This window comes from Rhipicephalus sanguineus, chromosome 10, assembly GCF_013339695.2.
Source record: "Rhipicephalus sanguineus isolate Rsan-2018 chromosome 10, BIME_Rsan_1.4, whole genome shotgun sequence".
Classification (NCBI taxonomy): Eukaryota; Metazoa; Arthropoda; class Arachnida; order Ixodida; family Ixodidae; genus Rhipicephalus; species Rhipicephalus sanguineus.
In genome coordinates, this window is record NC_051185.1 from 8525356 (window position 1) to 8547169 (window position 21814).

Here is a 21814-nt window from a genome sequence, read left to right on the forward strand (position 1 = left end):
CATTTTCTGAAAGGTAAAGAAATTCTCTATCAGACGATTTAAAAATCTCAAAATCGAATTTTTTGACCAAACGAAGTCTCACCCCACCTAAGTGAAGGTAACTTTATTAGTATGTATTAAAGTGGATTTGGTCGCCTAACCTAAATATTACATTCGATCACATCAGAGTGCAGCCACGCAGCATTCAGTGCGAGTGACACTGTGAAAAAGTAATCCAAATAAGGAAGGCGTTCAGGGGAAGATGAAAGCTAGAAGAAATGAAAAATTTTCGAAAGTGGGGTGTCGCTGGAGCCAATGTTTTGACAAGCGCTCTTGTCTTATTCGAGGCTGCTGCCTTGGAGAAGACAAGACCACTTGTCAAAACATCGGCTACGGCGACACCGCGTGTTCAAGAATTTTTCATCTATTATAATCCAAGTATTATGGAATGTCATACACGACTAACTCCACTTTGCGTGTATCGATTTCTTACCTTACATTTTTCCCCATTTGACCACTGAGGATAGCAGATATTAAGAAAATTTTATGTTAAAGTTAATAACAATAACAGTAAACAAAATATAGCAGTGCCCCCCTTTTATGCTCGTGAAGTGCATTTGCTGCTCCTCCCCACTCACCAGCATACAGACTGCATAGGGCGACTTGAGGGCTGACCGTGCATACTTGGAGACCAGTTTGGAGACTGCCAACCGGTCACTCTTGCGAATGTGGTAGAGGAGGCCCAGGGCGTGGAACTGTAATTAGACAATTCACTATGGTCTGATAAAACAAACTTTTAACAGTTTTGGACAAGCTGAGCTCGTCCTTGCCAAACTGGACGAGGGTGGCTCGTCCGCTTGAGATGTCTCCCCATGAGCGTATTGGAACAAGGCCCACTCGTTTCCAAGCTATTTAGGGGGTCGCTTCACAGATGACAGCACTTGCTTGGCAATTTCTTTTATTTTAACCGCCATTTCACGTTTTTTCACGACATGTGTTTAGAAAATGTTGTCCAGTGAAGACGACACGTGCGTTGCCCGTACATCGTTGCAGAAAAGACTCCTTCCATCATCGTACAGCTCTTCAGGCATTAATTATTCATACCAAAGCCTAGTTTGATGACTTGACGTGTTACATTCGCCAGTTTCTCGACAACATTACTTTGCGAATCGTGAAATACACTAATAGGCCATGGAACAATAAACTTCATTATGGTAATTTGACTTAATATACACTTCAATTTTTTTTCGTCTATCAAAACATGCAATTTAGAAGCAAAATAATCCATATCAAGTTGAAAAATAAAAGCTTTTTAGACAGAAAAACACTAAAAAATAAAACGGTTAACGAGTTAAGAAGTCCACAGAGGCCCCGCCCAGACTACTGAAGCGCAGCAAGCAGTTGACCACCTGCGTGACCAAAGAAATAGTCCCGCTCATGCATTCGGTAAGGTTCTCTGAAGGCGTCACCGGCTGTCCGGCTCATGACATCAGTCAAAAATGTGCATCCGTTGGTGCAGGGTTGTGTGCATCCACCTTTGAGGAGGAAATGCCGCGGAAAAAGTTGTGTCCGACTAAGGCTGCCACCACACCCTGACAAGCTGTGCAAATAGTAGCAAAAGTTTGCGTGTGAAGTGAATTCGAACATATTAAAGTTTGAGTACAAATCGAACTGAATATTTTTCGAATAGTTCGGAGCAAAACTTCAGAACTTATTTTAGAGCTAGTCCGCAGAGCCATGGCACAGGCCAATTTCGTGCCTGACTACGGTCTGTTTGAATCAAACTTCATCCCAGCGAAGTGGAAATGGTGACGTGCCCCTTTCATTATCAAAGCTCATATCAAAGGAAGGTTCGCATGCCGAGGACAGCTACGTCGCATCTATGCGTGCCCTAAGCCTGTGTCCATGAATGGTGCAAACAAAGCAAGGAAATCTTCAGCTGCACGTCCACCAGGAAAAGTTTCTTCAGGCCAAACATGGGAAAATATCCAAACTTCAATGACAAGCTTGCCAAGGTGACGGCCCTTGAATAGGCAAGCGATTGAGGTATATCCAGAAGCAACCTCAAAGCCAGCAAAGCTGGATCAATGAACAAAAGCAACTGCCAGCAGAATAAATTTCGCATTCTATGAGTGTGCATTGTGCTAGCCTTTTTTTTTTCCTTAATTAGGTACAGTGTAAGCAGATGCTGCGCTTTGCACTTTGACGATGCGCTCTTTCTAGTCCAAGCACACTGGTTTAGCCACCCTGTCTAAAATAGTGCGAGGGTGAGGCGATGGCTGTAAAAATATGAGGAGAATTGGATTTACACGCATTATTTAGAAGCACTGTGATTCGATTTTTAGCGACTGGTTTTAAAACGTTATACTTATTTTCCGGAAGTTCAAATACTTCAAATAGTAAAGTTCTGGTGCAAATCAAATAGAAAACACTATTAGAAAAATATTCAAAAGTTCGAATATTCGCACAACCCTACCGGATAGCTCACGAGACAGGGCACTGAGGATCTCTTCACGTACCTGAACCATGATGTTGTCAGAGTTGACTGCTTCTTGTGCCTCATTCACCCACCGCTTCACCACGTCTGGGCTGACAAACATCAGATGCTGCGCAGCAATACATAAGTACAAAGTCAACAGGGATTCACAGATTTGGGAGGTTTGGGGAAAGGAAACAGGAACAAAAATCAAGTTCAGAAAACCAGAAAAAAAAATGCGGGAAGCTTGCACTAAGTTGCGCAAAGCTTTGCACAGCAAAGCTGGTGGATCCTCAGCTTGTCGTGCTGCAGCACGGGTATCGCAACGCTAGTGGCGATTGAGTGCAGCGTGCTTGAAAGAAGAAGCGGCCGGCAAGAGACAGTGACAGGCAGATCCGGAATACGCACAGAGCTTGCCACTCTGAACACGTTTAAATCGCTGTCCCTGAGCCACGGTGTAAGAAACTGTGGCGGTTGCTATGGCGACAGCACAGCATGAGTTTATTGTTAATGGACGTCTCACTGCCAGCTTTACCAGCTTCGCAGGAGCATCAACAGGCACATCTGAGCTGACAGTTTATGCCTAAGCCCTCCAGTAAACAGCTGTGATAGCTTAAACTAAAGCTTCCAAAAAAAAAAAAAGTAAGAAAACTTGCCACATTTAGGCAGTCCTGTTGTCACTGGGATGAAGAAAAAAACTTGTCCTGTCCTCGCAAAAGAGCTCTTTCTAAACAATGTCCGTAGCTATGCTTTGCATATTATGCGTGGCATAATGCAGAATCAGTACATCTCTAAAACGCTAATTGTTGATGTAACGTTGCCAAAATGTTTTGCTTCCACAAGCGACTTCAAAGGCAGCAAAACTGGATCACTGAACAAAAGGAACTCCCACAAGAATAAATTTCACTTTCCATCAGGATGCGCTGTGCTTGCCTTTTCTCTTTTTTTTTATTAAGTATGGTATAAGCAGATGCTGCGCTTCGCACTTTTACGCTGCACACTTTCTGGTCTGAGCGTACTGGTCAAACTACCCTGTTTAAAATATTGTCAGGGCGCAGTGATGGCTGTTATCCTTTCAGATAGGTTGAAGTTCACGAGGAGAATTGGATTCACACGCTTTAGAAGCACTGCAATTCGAATTTTAGCGAATGAAACCGTTACGCTTATTTTCCGCAAGTTTGAATACTTCGAACAGCAAAACTGTGGGGCAAATCGAATCGAATAGTAAACAGTATTAGAAAAATATTCTAAAGTTCGAATATTCGCACACCCCTGCAATTAAGCTGTTGTGACCAGAAGTGTACCTGGCATTTCCAATAAAATGTGCCTGCAATTACTGGCGAGGCTGCTTACCAGTGATGAGACTAAGGCAGCACTGGACACTCCATGGTTCTTGTCCACAATGGCCTGCTTCATGTAACGTTCGATGGCCTGAAGCATGCTGCTCTGTAATGGAAAGACAAGAGGCACTTCTGTGAACTATCACATGATCGAGATGCAGTAAAGCACATAATTATGAAAGAAAATAACTACCCTACTAAGTTATGGGAACCGCTGTCAAAAACCAACATAAGTGGCCTGACAGGCAATGACAAGGGTTCATCAGAACAAACAACAGAAATGATTACAGCAAAATAGGTACTACAGCTAATTTGATGGCAATTCCAGTGCCAGTATTGCACAAACCTGATACTCTAAACTAGGTGAAACACAAAACTCAATTTCTTTTTAACTGATGGCTTTCCCGAAGCACTCAAACTACGTTTTGAGAGACATGTTTGCAGAAATGCTAAGAACACCCTACTAGGTGCTAAACGTAATAGCGTAATCACATACTCAGTCATTAAGGCTGCAGCTATTGCCACGAGTGTACCACAAACCGCAGACAGTTGCCGTGTGTTTTAACACTTCGCATATTACAACAAAAACGAGCATAATATTATCGTGCAGTGCGCTTTCTTCTGTCCATGACAAAATGACACCTATGCACAGAGGTATGGAAGCACTGCTTTCAGTATTTCAGTGCTAGCAAATTCCAAATTTAGGCACTATGCTTTTTGTGCCATGCTCTAGAAAAGGAACACACCCATTCCAGATGGCTGCAAACAGCATATCATTTTCCTAGCAGTAAAATGCCTAGGGGAGCACCGAACACTATCACGGCCATTAGCACAGCTCCGTGTTTTGGGCACGAGTAGATACAGCGATCAGATGCCAGCTTAAAGGGGTGGTGCCATCAAATTTCGAGGCTATAACAAGCCTGTTGTGGGTTTCCTCTGTATGCAAGGACATTCCACACGAAGGGTCGGACACAGCAAACGTTTAAAATATATTTTAATTCACTTCCAAAGTGTACCTAAATGCCCATTCTCCCGATTGAAACCCATCGCTAGCGCGCCAACGCTGACGTAGATCTGTAGGATGGGCAACGAAAGTTGTAGTGACGTCACACCAAATATGCTGTAGTAACGTGAGTGACCTCCGTACCTCTGCCACTTCCGCAACGTACGTATCGGCTGTAGTGAACTAGAATATACTCTAGTTCACTATAGTACCTGCAATGCATCGGTTGCTACATCACTCGCCGAGTTTCGATCGCTTCCTGGCTAAGTGCGTCACAGCCTTGTGTGGTCACGTGACCACGCCTCCTACACTTCTACGTCACTGCCCAACCTCGGCGCCCAGAAACCGAAACCGAAAGTTGTCCACATCAAAAAGCGATATTAAATTATTTAGCGAGAATACATGAACCTTGGTGCGTGCATCATGCTTCCTGGAGCTATAGGAAACGCTTACAGAAAAGAACGTGCAAGCCACAAATTTGGTGGCACCACCCCTTTAAGTGATACCATGCATAGCTTAAAGTTAAAAATTATATTGTGGGGATTTATGAGCCAAAAACACGATATGATTATGAAGTGCGCCATAGTGCACCTAAATCTAAGCACACAAGCGTTCTTGTATTTCGCCCCCACTGAAATACAGCTACCGAGGCTGGGAAGTAAACCCACAATGCGTAGTTACGGATCAGTTTTCAAAATGTTCTTTTGCAATTCAACATCTAATTGGTTCAAGCTAATATGTTTCCCCATGATTGCAAGTTTAGAAAAATTAAATTAAAACAGTATTAATAGTGAATATCAGTGCAAACGACAAGAGGGGACAGAAGAGAGGACACAGAGTGCTGATGCTCTGTCAACTTTGTGTCCCCTCTTCTATCCCCTCTAGTCGCTTGCGCTGATATGCACTCTTAACCCTTTAATGCTGGAATTATGAAAGTGCCGAAGAAAAAAATTTGTTTTTCATTTTTCAGCTTTAAATAGCAACCTTAACTTAAATCAGCAGTTGTATTATCCAAAATGCAACTTTAATGCATACTTTTAAGTATGTCACGAATTCGCAACAACCGACACTTAAGCGAATAGTAGCGCAATATATTCAATGCAACGCAAGTACGGCATTGCCGCATCAATGAAGCGGATCTCTTCAGGGCGACGTAACTTGGCGTCGCCACTGTTGTTAAATGCAAGTTTGGCTTTATTGCCTCCTACCAATCACGTGACATCGTGTCGACCACCGTGTGTGCCCTAGACTCCGCCGCCCAGTATAGCCGACTTCTTAGGAGCCGACAGAATGACATGAAGGCAACGGCACCGAGAAATGGATCTAGCTCACCACGAGAGAGACCCAGTCCTTTGTTCGAATTTTTCTGCGTCGCAAACAGATTTCTCTGCTGAACGATGTGTTCCGTGAAGGTGTCATAAAAATTCCTAGAAATATTCAATAGGAGCTCGGACAGTGTCACATTGAGGATGAGCGGTTTTCCAGTGTGGCATTTCCTGCTGTTCTTGACAGTCTTTTTTCCATCGCACTGCATGTTTTAGAGAGGCACTAGCTTGGCTGGTCTACGACATCTTTGTCTTCATCCTCACTGCTCGATGAAGACACTTGTGCTTGTGCATGAGGATCGACATCGACATCGTCGTCTTCGCTGTGATTGAGACAGCTGTTGTCACTTTTATCTTCATGTGGCAAGCGCGTGCGAAGCCTTTTTTTCCCATAAAATGAGCGGAAGTCCATCATGAACCTTTCGTACTGGCAGTCATCACTGACTGACTCAAATGCCGGATGTCGCGAATTCGCGATATACCACAGAAATGAGGATCGCGCAGGAAATAACGTACTTCAAAACAACGTGGCATGTCGTGTGCAACCTCTTCTATGCGTGCACATCGAAAAAATTTTATAGGAGATGGAACTTACGTCCCTCGGGCAGAAAACAATGAAGAAGTGAGAGCTGTTGCACGTGCTTCGCGCTTTCCGGCAACTGATGCACAACACTGGGTTCCAGCTAGCAATACCTTACATGCAATGGCGCTAGATGTCTTGTGCTGAAAGCTACGTTCGCCGGAAATACGACAGCCGCCGGTGAAGGCATCAACGCGTTTCGTGTGTTACTTAATCGGTGTCTTTCAGTATGTCGCGAATTCGCCAAAACCGGCAGTAAAGGGTTAACCATGTTGTACCAACATGCCCAATCTTATGGTCGAGAAAAACACTCGTTTTAAGTAAATTCCCCATCCTGTCTTATTGTCATCGAAACTTGGGTATCTAAGAAAAGTACTAAAGGCACTTACATCGGTGATCTTGCAGAGGGCCCTTATCGCTGAAGCACGGTACAGGTCCTCCTGCCAAGAGAAGTGCTCACAATGAGTACTGCAGGCACACGGTGGACACAACACGAGATCTCACCTTGCCGGTCATGTCCTTGGTTAGACTGGAAAACAATGAAGAATGTGGTCAAAGGCAAGGCAAATGACATTAGGCTCATGACAAGCACACACAGATATTAACCAATTCGCTGGCACCTTTCTCTAATGGTTATTTTTCAATAGCTATTTGGTGTTATGAATATACAGCTTGGTGCAAGACACACCTTCATGCATCAAAAGCTTTTCAAATGTTGTCATTCATTCTAATGAGATTACATGCTGTGCACGAATGGCGGTGTTCATTGTAGAACTTACATGAGCGCCAGCGATATTATAGAATATACAGAGAGTCATGGCTTTATCTTTATCTAATGAACGAAAGAAGGAGAATTGGGGCTCATTTTTCTTTGTTAGACACAACCGGCAGGTTCGGTTCCTGCTGGCGACAAGTTGTCTTTTCGTCCACTTCAAGTTCTTCACATTTATGTCATAATTACTACAAATGACGTCCCCTAAGCTCTCCTTGGCTTCTTTGTCTGTTGGTTTTCATTATGACTTTATCCAACGCATTTGACCAGTAGATTAGATTTGGATTAATGACGACTGCGACTGCCACTATCATTGTACTGTGAGTGTTCCTTGTTTTGATGGGCACAAGTTTGCCCATTAAGGAGTTTAATCTTTTTGACTTATGGTTCACCTGCTGGTCACAATGATGACGTCCTCGGCAACCTTGGAGAGCTCCTTGATGCCAAGGTAGACCAGGCGCCGGAGCACCGGATCTCGGCACTGGAACAGCTTGGTCATGGCGAAGAAGGCATCTGTGGCCTCCCTTGTCCCCAGGACTTCCCCCTATTGATGCCAAAGCCACAATCACGCAGTTACTAAATATAGTAAATTGGCTATGTGGAATCCTTCAGGGCAGAGGGAGGGTTATGGAAGGGAAAATTGGCATCCACCCATTCACAGTAAAAAGGCACAAGAAAATCCATTGTGATTTCTCAGAAAGAAGAGCTTCTTAGTTGAAAAGTTCGTCCTCGTCCAGGGTTCACACCCAAGACCAATGCCTTTCCAGGCGGGTGCTCCACCGAATGTGCTAAACAAAAGGTTAGCAATTGAAAGCGTAAGGTTGAATTAATCGACAACTCTGATCACATGGACACTTAAGATGCCAAATCAGTTCCGTGGAACCACGCAAGCTGGAGGAAGGGATCCAATTTTTGAAGAAAAAGTGGCCAGAGAACACTGTCTCATGATGCACACCAATGCCAGCACATGATGGAACGTTTAATGGCAGTGTAAATCAGGCTTCATAGTGTTGGACTTGTTGGATGTGAAACCCCATATTCTTATGTAACATTCTCTGGTTGATTAAATAACTGGCATCTAAAGAAGACTGCAGCCTACAGTCAACGTTACCACCTGTATGACACATTCGTGTACCTTACTGGTTAGCAAGCTACCACTCACAGCAAAACTAGCTTGCTGGACCATTCCTGAAGCGCGACACTGCACTCTAGTTGAAGTTCTTGCTTATATGTAGCAGAGCAAGAAAAATGAAAAGCTTGTATGAAACATTGCAAAAGCTAGGCAAGAGGATAGGCAAGAGGATAGAACAAGGTGCGTGCAGCTCAACAGTGTCTAAGTTCAATATGAAAAGGCACGTCTGCTTACCTGATTCAACAGGTAGAGGATCTTGGTGAGTATCTCCGCACATTTTCGTGGGTGAACTGGAGTCTCGTTGAAGGTGCGTGCCTGATGAAAACAACATCAGCACTCGTAACATTGTGAGATAGTTAAACACACATGTGAATGATGACATTTGCGTGCTTATGCAATGATGTATATAATCAATGTTTTCATTGTACGCATTTTCACCTGCTTTAATTGCAGTGCTGTCCCACAGTAATGGCACTGCGCTATTGGTCACTAATACACATGCATGACAACCAGGGGTGCGTATATTGCGACAGACTGTGCAACACCAGATTTATTTTGTCGCTGTGCGATAATAATGAGGTATCTCCAAGAACTATTTTTGTAAGTGTGCGACTGTAAAGCAAAAAGCAAAAAAAAAAAAAAAAACAAGCAGAAAAGTGTGTGCCTCAAAATTATTTGCGCACAAGTTCTGTATTACAACTGTGCAAGTCAGTCAGAATTATTCACTTGACACCATCACATGTAGCCACAGCATTGACACCTAAACTAACTCGTAGCTGCCGTTTACCAACACGTAAGCCGCTGTCGCACGAAACCAAAGAGGTGGGTACGAGTTACACAAACCGTTGCATGTGGTAGTTTAATGATTATTTGATGTAAAAGTCACGTACCTCTTGAAGTACCGAAGTCTTTTCGAGGTTGCTGAACGGATTACTGCCACCTGTGACAGAGGGATTGCGTGAGATGAATGGAAACGACACTTAAAACTGATGGGAGCGGCGAAGAAAAACGTGACACACACTCAAGTTGCGCGTTTGTTGAAAACGATGAAAGTACGTTAGTAAGCTCTTTAAAACCTGATGTCTGCGTGAGGCGCGGTCATGTTTCGTGAATAGTGATACCAGCAACAGAGACTAATACAGGTTGTCATGTATGGCAGCTGTAGTACCTTTCGAAACTGCGTTGAGTGAACCGATACGGACATTCGTGCAAATGCAAGAATGGCCTCCTAGCGATTGCAAACAATTAGGACAGTCCAGTCAATCAATATGCCCTCTGCGGCGGTACGCGCACGTCAAGGATTTATGTCTGAGTGTTCTCACTACGGCAGACAAGGTTGAGCTTGCGAACAAGAACACGTCGGCGATGGCAAATGGATCGTGCTTTCCGCGTCGCTGTCACAGACACCTGTGCAACGGTCAGCATCGAATCTGCTGAACGAGACGTTCTTACCAGTATCGCCGCCTGCTGCTGACATGGCTGTAACACGAAGACGATTGAAAATTGGTAAACGCTGTTAAAGGGAAATGGTCACACTTGAGCATATAACGCCGGTAAACATTGCTGTGTTAGGGTTAGAAAAGCGGTGAAGAGCACGGCAATCGGATGGCTCGGAGTCGCGCACGAGGTCCAAGTGATAAGAGACACTCCCAAATATGCACCCAATAGCGGCTCACCGTCTTCTTCGTCCTTCTTTTCACGCTTTAATACATACATCTTGAGAGTAGCGACTAACTTTCGGTCCCCACTCGGGTGCCACACACCTCAGAGCCACGTATGTGACATACTCTCAAAACCGTTATCGTCTGCATGAAAAGAAACGTTTTACGTAGAGAGCGCTACGATCGTCACTTCCGAAACCGAAATCGTCTGCTCGCGAGACGCCGCCTTCACGCGACGCGCTTTCGTTTTCGGTTTCTCGGGCCAGGTCCAACAACCAGCTGCAAGATGGCTAGCGAGTGCGTTTCGGTTATCCAAAAGTCGGCAGAGAAAGTTCGACATCTTCTCGCCTCAGTCAAAGACGGCGGTCAAGCTGTTGACTGCGACCTCGTCTTCAAAGAGATCAAATCTGACCTCAAGGACAGCATCACCGCGTACCTGTCCACCGCTGATGACGATGGCACGGCACTCCTGGTAGCCGCTTTAAACGAATGCGTGCGCACGGTCACAACGGAATGCTTCTTAACCTCCACTAGCGATGACCAGGCATTGGTGTTGAACAAATGCGTGAACATGTATCTCGGCTTCAGCTCTCACATGATGGACAAGATGCGGACACCGCGACTGTACGTCACCGCACTTTGTTCCCGAATCCAGGCCCTCGAGGTAGTCGCTTTGCTTCTGGTGAAACGATCGCGGTACGGCGAACTAGACGGGTACATCAAGCAGCTTGCCGAACAGATCCGCTGTTTCAAAGGTGTTGCGGCTGAGGATGCGAAATCGGACAAGGATAAGCTCAGAGCGCGCCACGCGGAATCAGTCCTGCTGGTATGCCGCTTTGCGGCGATGACAGCGACGACCGCGAACTCTGAAGCGGCACTCGAGAGCCTCTACGCTGCCAAGAACGCGTGCTGCGACGATTTTCCGTCACTGCACAAATATGTTTCGTTGAGGGCCTACGCTGCGGGTGTGACGTGTTTCAAGAGCGGCCAGTACCAACACTCCGTCTCTTACTTCCGGGAGTCCTTCTGCCTCGGCAAGAACTGCACCGACATCAACAGGCAGGCTCACACGCTGTATCTCCTCGGTTCTGCCTACCTCCACTGGGACAAGCAGGAGCACTGGGAAAAGGCAGTCAATGCCTTGGACATGGCCATTTGGCACCGTCCAGGACAGCTGAACTACATGGCCAAGAAGTTGGAAGCCCTCTACTCGAGCGGTAACGACAAGCAGATCTCGAGTACGCTGGACAACATCCTCAAGCACCAAGACATTGCAATAACACAAGTGCTCGGAATCCACCAGTCAATAAAGGAGAACGGCTTTGCCCAGCAAGCCATCGAGTTCTTGCAGAGAGCCTACATACGCTTCAGCCAAGACCGCGAGGCCCTGTATCTGCTGGTGGAACTCCTCAAGGCTGAACTCGACAGCAACGAGTTGGACCGTGCCTCACTAACCTTCCAGAGAATCCTGGTACAGGACAGTGCCAAAACAACACAATTCGCTGCTCAGAGTCTCCGGAAGCTCTTCCGCCACTTGTTTCACTTTGGTTGTAGCAAGGCTGAATCGGGCAGCACCTCTGAAGCAGTGGAATGGCTCAGGAACTGTGAGACGCTTGTGACAACATTCAGAGACTCTTTTGATGAGGAGGACGTGAGAAAGGAGGTGGACAGTATGCGGCACTGTTTGGTTTATTGGAGCCTGGATCTTGGAATGACCAACACGGCAAAGGAGACCTTGGAGCAGTGTACGGACACACACAAAGTGATTAAGGCTTATCTGAGGCTCAAGATTGCTCTCGAAGAAGACAACAGAGCTGATGCGATCGCAGCTGTTCACAAGATGCGTAAGAATATGTATATCTTTGTTACACATGTTGAAAGGATGTGTTAAGGAGGGAATTAACCATGTTTTTATAGGCACTAAAAAAATCATGTTAGCAGAGTGAAGGTCATGGAGTGGAAAAAGAGAATAACATAATGTTGATAAGTTCGACAGGTAATTCGCATCGTATAATGTAATACTGAAGGAACAAGAGCATGAACTAGTAAAATGTAAGAGTAAAATTTCTGTAACAAAACTAAACCAAAACTAATATTAACTACCATTGACTGAAGTAGCTGACTCAGATGCAGTCAAGTAGTGGGGTAAAAGTGGCACTCTGCTGATGTTGAGTTATAGCCTTGGTATGACATGTATCCATTATCTGCATGTATGGTAACAGTATGTATTACCTTTCACTGTCATTTCAGTCCAGCTTGTCAAGGAAGCCAATCGTCTCGAGCATGACAATATCGCCAAGAAAGTCTCAAATGCCCTTATTTATGCAGCAAGCCTCACATTGAAGGTTAGAAAACACAGTGCGATTGTTTAGTATCCTAGTTTTTTCACTGGTATTGGAGATGAAGTGGAAAGCCGAAAATTCATTTGGGAAGTTTTACTGCAGTGCTTGCTATTGAGTAATGAGACGGATGATTTGCACGCCAGCTTTCTGTCAATTTTCTGTCCAGAATGGAATGTTGTACGCGATAAAAGTAAGAAAATTAGAACTTGATAAAATGCTTTGAACTGCATGTACATGCACACAACTCAGTATGAAAAAGCATGCATATACAGTAAAACAGTGTTGATACATTCCTGCCCATTAAGCTTTCCTGACATGCTCTGATGCCAGTCCCATTTTAGACTTGTTTCTGGCAATACTTATCGGACGTTACCTTTTCCTGTATTGAACATACGTGTTATGTTTCCATTGTCTTCTGAGCGATGAAAAGTTTCCATCTTCCCCTGAACTTACATGGTCTTCTGAGAAACGTAACGAGGGTGTTCTATTGTATTCACTCAAGTCGATCTGCACTGCAACATGCTAAGGCTGTTCACTGTGACAAAACGTTGCAGGCAGGCAAGATGGACATCACCAAGGATGTGTTAAAGCAGATGGCATCGCCTCCAGAAACAAACCTGGCCCTGGCAGAGCTGCAGCTGCAGTGCCTGCAATGTGTTGTCGCACTCTGTCTCACAAATTTTGGTATTCTCACTTGCCAATTCTGACAGCACAGTCTCTTTAGATGAGCAGCAGATTCCCAGTAGTCAGACAGAGCACTGATCGACTTCACTCACTCACTCACTCACTCACTCACTCACTCACTCACTCACTCACTCACTCACTCACTCGCTCACTCACTCGCTCGCTCAATCAATCAATCAATCAATCAATCAATCAATCAATCAATCAATCAATCAATCAATCAATCAATCAATCAATCAATCAATCAATCAATCAATCAATCAATCAATCAAAGGTTTATTTCAGCAGAAAAATCTGGATGCATCTTCAGAGCTAAAAGCTGCCCTAGGCAGCTTGACTGGGTCCCTGAAGACCCTTACATTGGCAGCTGCATACAACAGTCACAGAACAAATGTGCACGTCATATCATAATTACGGCCTATGTGGATAATGCTGTAACAAAGTTCCTCAGCTACAGTGTGTGCCTTGAACTAAAGTTAATTAAAAACCTCTAGTAGATCAGTCACTGTCACTCGTTTACTAATGAACACTGCAACTAATTAACCTAATGAATTAACCGTTATTGAACAAATTTAAAAAGGTACATAACTGCCTTAGTCTACCGTAAAATCCCGAGCAAGTGCCCCTACCTGAGCAAGTGCCCCCTTCCTCTTTTCGGGAGATTTCAAGTAAGCACCAATGACCGAGCAAGCGCCCCCCCCTCCCCTCCAGCCATTTTTTTTTTCACCTGTTCTCCGCTACGGAATCCTGCAATAGCGGTTCCTAGAAACCCAAGTTCTGAGAGTCTATATATAGATATGTACTCGATTTCTTGGAGCTTTTACAGTGTTGTGCTTCGGCTTGCATTCCGAGTTGTCACAGATTGTCAGAACATTTGAAGAATCTCTTTTTCCCCCCTTGTCATAACTCATAAGATTTCTCACGAGGATCCCCTCCGGTTCAGTAAAAACAGTAAATGCATGCATATTCAATAAAGCATTTCATTAGAAGCACAGGTGTGCATTCTTCTTAGAGGCCCTACTGCCACCATCATGAATTTTGGACCGCGACCGAGCGAAAGCCCCCCCCCCCTCCTCCAAATCTTGTCCGATTATGTTTCACAGTAAGGGGGTAACGCTTCCTCGGGGTTTTATGGTATTCAGCTAGCACTGTAGAATCTTTGTGATTGTATTACACCAGTTTTCAAAAATATAGATTGAAAGTGATATGCATCACTGTTCCAGTTAACATGTTTCTGCACTGATGAAAGATCAGTGGAGCACCGAAAGACAATTTACAGAGCAGTGATCTATTTTGCCAACACATTTAGAATCTGCATTTCTTGAAAGTGGTGCTGTGAGCAGAGTTTCTAGTGTATGATTAAGTTCAGAGTACAGGCTCAAAATTAAATTCAGCAATAAAAATATGGTCAGTAAAGTCATTAGATAGAAACCTAAGTAAATAAATTTAGTTGAATAAAAATTGTAATGGTATCACATGACAAGATGGAATTGTGGGTGTGTTGATTGATTAGCATAATGGAAAAGCACAAACTGAGGAAACACAATGAACAAGGGTAAAAATAGAGTGAATGCTTTTCATTTCCGTTCTGCGTACTTCATCAATTTGCACTGTTATATTGCATTATCTTACACATTTTTATCTCTGTCGTTGATACAAAGGTTAGTCATCAGTATCCAATCTTTATCAGTTGGATTCTGTAGTCATCATCAAAATATGTGATATACAATTGAATAGTCACCCCATGCAGTGCACTGCAATAACCGTGATACGTTTCAGAGTGTTGTGATGTAACGTAATTCGGAAATGTCACGAGCGTGTGATAGTCCTATAAAAAAAATGCTGAAGATAGTGACACGAAAACTATGTTGGAGTCGTTTTTGATCCTCAATAAAAACATGTCTACATCCTGGTTTTTATTCTGCTGCATAGGGCATGATGTAAAGTGTTGTGGTACGGTGCTAGCGTGAATTGTACATTTGAAATAAAGTCACGATTCATTGCAGAACAAAACTCCATGGAGTTCTCCACCATTTATGGGGAAGTGAGTGACTGCATTGAAAAGGCGGCCAACATCCTGTTCGTCTGTGAGAATGTAAGTTGCACTTATTTGACTTAGCTATCGTAAAAATATATATAGTAAGAAAAAAGGTATACGCCGTACCCGAAGAAATATTTGAAAATGAACATGTACACTATTAACAAACAAAACAATTTTACTAACATTGTGGCCAGTGGACCTGCCTTCACTCTAATCGAGGCTGATCCACCGGCTGCAATGTTAGTAAACTATTTTGTTTGTTAACTGTGTGTATGTTCACACACACATTATATATGTGTGTGTGTGTGTCTAATAAGAAGTGAATGATTGTGTATAATTAATTAATATTGTGTATAACAAAGAGTGATTGTGTATAACTCATTAATATTGTGTATAACAAAGAAAACGAGCCCTTGAAATTAACACTTCTTTCCTTGAATAAGAAGTGAAGGCGCATGTGCAAAAGGAAAGACATTTATCTGACATTTCGACAAGGGATCAGGGGTTCTTTTTTTTTTTACGTGCGCATGCGCTTGTTATTGCTTATTAATCACCGCGCCGGATCGCATAAAACTGAGCTTATGTGTGTATATATATATATATATATATATATATATATATATATATATAAAATTTTTTAAACCTTTAAATGGATACTTCTTTAAATAGTCGTTAGTGTCTTTAAATAGACACTAAAGAGAAAAATGATTTTTCTCATATTAGGAAAATTCTCTTTCACAATTCCAAAATCACCACGCTTCCTGCGAGAAGACTCTTGGTAAGCGAGAAAACACACAAAAAGAAAATGCGGGTGGTGATGCCACCTTGAAATTCCCACACCATATGTCGTGACGTCATATATTTTGATGGCATCGACTAGGTTCTATGTAGCTCCTAACCAGCAAAAATGAAGTACATTGTCCTCCGTGGGGGACGTAGTCTTTACGAGGTTGCAGAAAACTTTGTTGAGCCAATGTCGCCAAAATATGAGAAATATGCTTTGAAATCCGTGACGTCACATGTGGCAGTTTCGGCGCAAAATTTAAAAATGATACTTTGGCCATAATTTTTCCTCTATTGATAAACGTATGATGGTGAAATTAATGACATTAGAGTTTTCATAGTACAATTTATCCATTTAAACTGATTCATTGCTTCATTTTAGTGTTCATTTAAAAGGGGGGACATGTGTCCTTAAACCGAATAAAATGACTCAAAGATCGATTTTTCGAAAATACTGTTTTTGAAATCCACATATATTACTCTCCTTGTCTGCTAAGTTTCCTGTCTCTGAAGTTAATACTTCAGCTGTAACATCAATTTAAAAACATATAGGGCACCTGATTTTTGCCTGTGTTGACACTAAAACAACATATTCTGTGATGCTACGCTTGCATTCCACTGCCTTGAGGTTCTAGTAATTGTAGCCAACTCATGTTTTGCGAGTATGCATGTGCATACACATTTGTGACTCTCCACAACAAAATGTCACGCCTGCTTGCTTTCTTGATTTTCTCAGAATACCAATTTTGCACACACACAATGTATTTACTGCGATACATCAGTGGCTATCGTAGATATAAGAACAATTCTTTTTGCAGCATGAAGCTAAGGGTTTGGAGCACACAACATAGCAAGCAGGTTTTAATTATTTTGGTTTTAAGTTCTTAAAACTTGCATTTTGTGTGACCCCTGCATGGCCATGTTCGGAACAATGGAGTTCAATGTACATTAAAGTAAGAAATGATGCAATCATAAAAGTGCTTCCTTTGTTGTGAGCCTTGTGCTTTCTGCTATTGATGCATATGCCATTTGCATATTTTTGTGAGGTGGTTATTTGGCTATTGTAGTAAGAACAAATGATATTGCTTTCTTAATTATATACTTAAATAATGAACCTAGAGAAAAAATAACTGCATCTTTAGAATCGGCAGAAGCAACTAAATAAGCGTGCCAACTTTTATCAAATTCGGTTGAGTGAGTGAGCGAGAACTTTATTGTGGTCCAAAAGTGGCAGGAGCTGAACGCGGCTGGAGGTCTCGCTAGCTCAGTCAGGTTGAAAAATAACCAAGGAGGACTTTGAGACCCATGTCCCCTCTAATTGCATAATGCAATCAGTACACATCTGACAGTGCCTGCCAGGCCCACGAGCATACCTGACATAAATAAATACCCTGATTCTTCACACAGGGCATGTGGCATGCAGAGCAAAGTCAGTGGTTCGCCACTGTGTGCTGGAACCTAGCGCTGCAGCCAGAAGCGAATGCCGAGCAGCAGTTCCGCCTTCTGGGGCACAGTTTCAGGCTAATGCTCAGTGTCCGCGGCCGCCAAGACGCCACCAAGCGAATCACCTCCTACGCCATCATGGCGACATTGTCGGGCGTTACCGCTTCCCGGCGCCTGGCAGCTGATGTACAGCTCAAGGATGCAATCCTTAGGTGATGTACTCCAATCGTACAGTTGGTTGACACCTTCGAGTGCCACCAGATATAGTAGTTTGAAAATTTCGGTTCTTTGACCCTCTGAGGCACTTTGTAGACATTTGTGTGCACAATTTGTTTTCGCTAGTTGTGAAAACTAGTGGCTAAGAAAGAACAAATTAATTTAGGTTTGGATGAATTGAACCTCCTGCGTAATTGATGTGTCTTCATTTAACTTCATTTTGCAGTTTACTGTTGCATATGACCACTATGCTGAAGGTAATACCATGTTTGACAAGATATTTGATGTGCCACTTTCTGCGAGCCATGACAAGAGTATAATTTTTCTTTGCTCACAATGAATATACATGTAATCAAAAGTGAAATTTCACTATATCTATAGCCTTAGATTTCATTCTGTTTACGCACTAACAGATAATAAAGGACACTGGAATAAATATACATATAATTACCATTTAACTAAGATTAATTATGGTAAAACACCTAAATCAATGTTTAATGACATTATTTTTATTGCAATAGAATATCGAGTTCCTTGTGTTGTGTAAATGTGTAAATTTGATGCATTTGCAGACAGTCCTTCTTAAAGGGGTCATGAACCACTTTTCCAAGTAATGATCTAATGACCTCAGTATCGGAGTGTACTGCCTCCCGAATCGATTGCCGCAAAAATTTCTCGAATCCGTCAAGAATCAGCGGAGTTACGGGGGTTTGGCGCACGCTCCCAGCGCTTTCTCTCTTTTCTCGTGCCGGCGAGCGCACTGGAAGCTAGACAGGGAGGGATGGCATGGGGGAAAGAAGTTACGCCAGCGCGCGTCATGAAACGCGATCGCTCTCCCGCTGTGATTCGCTTGCGCGAGTGCGGCTACCGTGTACTGAGGAGTGCGGCGCCGGCAAGTGGCGGCACCTCGCGGCAAGAAGCGCATCTGATCCGAACGCCGCTCTCGATTTACGTGGGCTATCGGCCAATAAGCATGCTATGTCTCTTGCGACGTACAGCGGACAGACGCCCCGCCCACCGACGAGAGTGAGAACCGGCCTCTGTTTGAAAAGAGGGTGCGTGGGGAAACGGCAACTTCGCGCTCCGCTTGTGGCCATTACGCGGCGCGCACGACTGTAATATTTGGCAGAGCAGTTCATAGCCGTGTCAGCTTTCCGCAGGATGTGTTTTTTCAATCAGCCCAAGGGGTGCTTCATGACCCCTTTAAGTTGTGCTGAAAGGGCTAAGCATCGCATGACTTCTTGCCTTTCCTGCATAATCAATAATAGATAGCAGAAAAAATAGATTGTGATTCTGACTTTATCAGACAGCCTTGTTATTAAGAGCACCTGATGTGCATAGTGACTGACTGGCACCACGGTACTCTCTGTGGGATGTTTTTAGGGGAGGGTAAATTCCTTGCCACATGACAAGTGCCAACAGCAACACCATATGACATGATACCGATAGCTTCCTTGCCAAATTGCACCAGTGTACACTGGGGTGGCCAGGCACTGTGATGGTTGGACAAAACAATTCGCCAGGGCGCATCGGTGTGCACCGGTGTGATATGCCGAAGTTGCCACGACTAACCCTTTCAGAATATTACAAGCATGATGAGGCACCTTTTGATGACGATAGGTTAGCCTATAAAAATGTCGGCCAGCCTGTCTGAGGCACTTGTTACTGTTGAGACACCCTGTATACCATTGCATTTAATGAAAAATTTTGTCTTTCGAAAGGGTGGGCTTGGTTGTTCAGATCTTGGTGAAGTGCAATAGCTTACAATATTACGAAAAATTAATGACTCGTGCCATCTCCCCAACAGGGACGTTTATCAAATTGCAGAGAATCTGAAGGAAGTGAACCCGGGCTGGCGCGAGAACAAGCAACTGGCTTTGATGCTTCTCACGGCCGAGTTTGAAGCTATCGTCTGTGGAGCCGGAGCACCTAACAGCAAAGCTGTGCTGGCTCAGGTCCTTTCCCTGTCGGGAGACAATACAGACATCCTCGAGGGATTTGTTGCCATCTGCCAGGTGACAGTTTACGTCATTACAGTGACATGTTGGGATGTTGATATGTGCTCTTATTTTGTCAATATTCCACGACCACTGAGCATTGACAGCACACGACGAGAAAGTTTAAAAGCAAAGCGACCCTAATGCAAAACTTAGGGGTCTGAGAGTGGCACTCACACTGACTATGTTGGTAAACTCGTGATTAACTGTGAGCCAACTCATTTTTCTTCTCAGTCAATGTATTGACCCGTGACCAGAGGGTCACGTGCAGTCAGATATATGTCTATTTGTTCATTTCGAATACTTCGATATTTCAAATAACTTAAATTCGTGTCGAAGTGAATTCAAATAATGTAATATTCATTCAAATATTCGAAATGCTCAAACATTTGCCCATGCCTATAAAATACGTATGTTTTGTATACAGACTGTGGCAAGCAGTGCAACTTTGCGCAGGATGCTGGCTGCAGGAAGGGTGCGTTTTCAGTGCCGTTGCTGCGACGCTGCATTGGTCTCACGGCAGCACAGAATCAACCGGACCAGTTGGTTAAATACTACCACCTGCTCTTTCAGGCAAGTCAGCTCTAGTTCACCATTAAGGTGAATGAAACGTTGACCTCGGATGGTTCTATGTGTGCACTCTGTGTGTGCGCACTAAAAATTAGAACGGGGATAGCAGATATTATAGTTGACATTAAGCGAAAGAAATAGACCCCTGGGCCGGCCGCGTAATGCATAGGACAGTAGAAGTGTAGAATTTGGGCAAGTTGGTATGGCTTCGTTTTGATGATTTGGTAGCGCAACACTAACGAAGACTGTGGTACAAAACACCACAGTCTTCTTTCAGCATCAGAATAAGCAGGCATACAATATCATGGATATGTTTCATATTCACCAAGCTGCCAATATGTGCATCAGTCTCCCATCTATTCTTTCGTGCAGATATGTTTTTTGGTGTCATGAATTATTTATCAGCCACGTGCTTTTTCTGCCTTTTGAACCTGTGGTTTCATGTTTTTTACTTTGCATAGAACTCATGGTTAGTTGTAGTCATTGTCTGTTAGATTGTGTCTTCTCAATTAAGGTGATGTGCACTTGGTGCTGTACTTTTCTATCTGTGTTTTTCCTTTCAATAACATTTCAGTCGCGATTATGTGCTTATCCTTGTATGTTCTTTCTTTGCCTCTGTTAGTGTTGTGCTAGCAAATCACCAAAATGGCACAGGACAGACAACCGGTGGTCAGTTGGAACAATGGAACGATTACCAAGGGATGTGAAACGCAGCTGAGGACAGCAGTGGTTAGGTTGAGTGATGAAATTAGAAAATTAAGATAAAATTAGGAAATTAAGATAAAATGGAATCGCCTCTTACTAGAAAGGGTAAATTGAATATTATTGGGAAAGGCCTTCATCCTGCAGTGGACATGGAATAGGCTGATAATGATGACACTCTTTAACATCAGGTGTACTTGAATCATGTGGCAAGAGAAGCTTGTTGGAACGCAGCTCTTCATCCTCATGTAGTCAATCCTCATCTTTTAGGCGAGAACATTGCACAGAAAGAACAAAAGAAAGGGAACAAGACACAACAGGAGCTATGTGGCCATTATAGTGGAATTTATCAAATAACAACTACCCAGTGTAACTGGGCAATATTCTGTGGCCCTAAGCCAGTCCTTCAAATTATGTGAAGTTTACGACGTGGAAATTACGATCAGTTGGTGTCCCTAAAGGCACTTTCAAACCATACTCAAAATTGTTAAAGGTAATTAATGGTTCGACGAAAGTTCATCTGGTCAGGCATGGAATGAACTGAATCATGGTCTAGACTTGGTCAGCGACCATGATTTACTTCATTGATACAATTGTTACGCAGCATTGCATTGTGACAGATAATATCAACTGATTATTGCTTGTAGGCACTGCTGGATGCACGTGATGAGGACGGACTCGTGGCTTGTACTGATGAAGTTATCAAGCTGAACTGCTCGACATTCCCAGAGATAGAGGCAAGTTATTTGGTGAATCTGCACTAGAAGA

At 43.5% G+C, this 21814-nt stretch overlaps 3 protein-coding genes across 6 annotated transcripts in view; 2 read left to right on the forward strand and 1 right to left on the reverse strand.

Moving 5' to 3' along the window:
• LOC119406963 (coatomer subunit gamma-2) overlaps nucleotides 1–10421 on the reverse strand; it is a 30645-nt gene extending 20224 nt beyond the window's left edge. For 3 of the 4 annotated variants that reach the window (XM_037673780.2, XM_037673779.2, XM_037673777.2), the window contains exons 1-9: nucleotides 10284–10421; nucleotides 9498–9547; nucleotides 8842–8922; nucleotides 7868–8019; nucleotides 7208–7232; nucleotides 7093–7143; nucleotides 3809–3901; nucleotides 2499–2585; nucleotides 618–734 (exon numbers count right to left, since the gene is read on the reverse strand). In XM_037673780.2, coding sequence (XP_037529708.1) covers nucleotides 618–734; nucleotides 2499–2585; nucleotides 3809–3901; nucleotides 7093–7143; nucleotides 7208–7232; nucleotides 7868–8019; nucleotides 8842–8922; nucleotides 9498–9547; nucleotides 10284–10323 — 696 coding nt within the window. In that variant the 5' untranslated portion in view covers nucleotides 10324–10421. Of the gene's footprint in view, nucleotides 1–617; nucleotides 735–2498; nucleotides 2586–3808; nucleotides 3902–7092; nucleotides 7144–7207; nucleotides 7233–7867; nucleotides 8020–8841; nucleotides 8923–9497; nucleotides 9548–10059; nucleotides 10204–10283 lie in introns of those variants that run through there. The other variant, XM_037673778.2, reaches the window with a different exon arrangement.
• An 86-nt stretch (nucleotides 10422–10507) lies between these two features.
• On the forward strand, nucleotides 10508–12640 carry LOC125760127 (testis-expressed protein 11-like). Its single transcript, XM_049419842.1, has 2 exons — nucleotides 10508–12112; nucleotides 12519–12640. Exons 1-2 carry the CDS (start codon nucleotides 10555–10557, stop codon nucleotides 12638–12640), a joined length of 1680 nt encoding a protein of 559 aa, XP_049275799.1. The 5' UTR covers nucleotides 10508–10554.
• A 521-nt stretch (nucleotides 12641–13161) lies between these two features.
• Nucleotides 13162–21814, forward strand: LOC119406962 (uncharacterized). Its single transcript, XM_037673776.2, has 6 exons — nucleotides 13162–13294; nucleotides 15301–15389; nucleotides 17526–17773; nucleotides 19585–19792; nucleotides 20231–20347; nucleotides 21694–21814. Exons 1-6 carry the CDS (start codon nucleotides 13174–13176, stop codon nucleotides 21808–21810), a joined length of 900 nt encoding a protein of 299 aa, XP_037529704.2. The 5' UTR covers nucleotides 13162–13173; the 3' UTR covers nucleotides 21811–21814.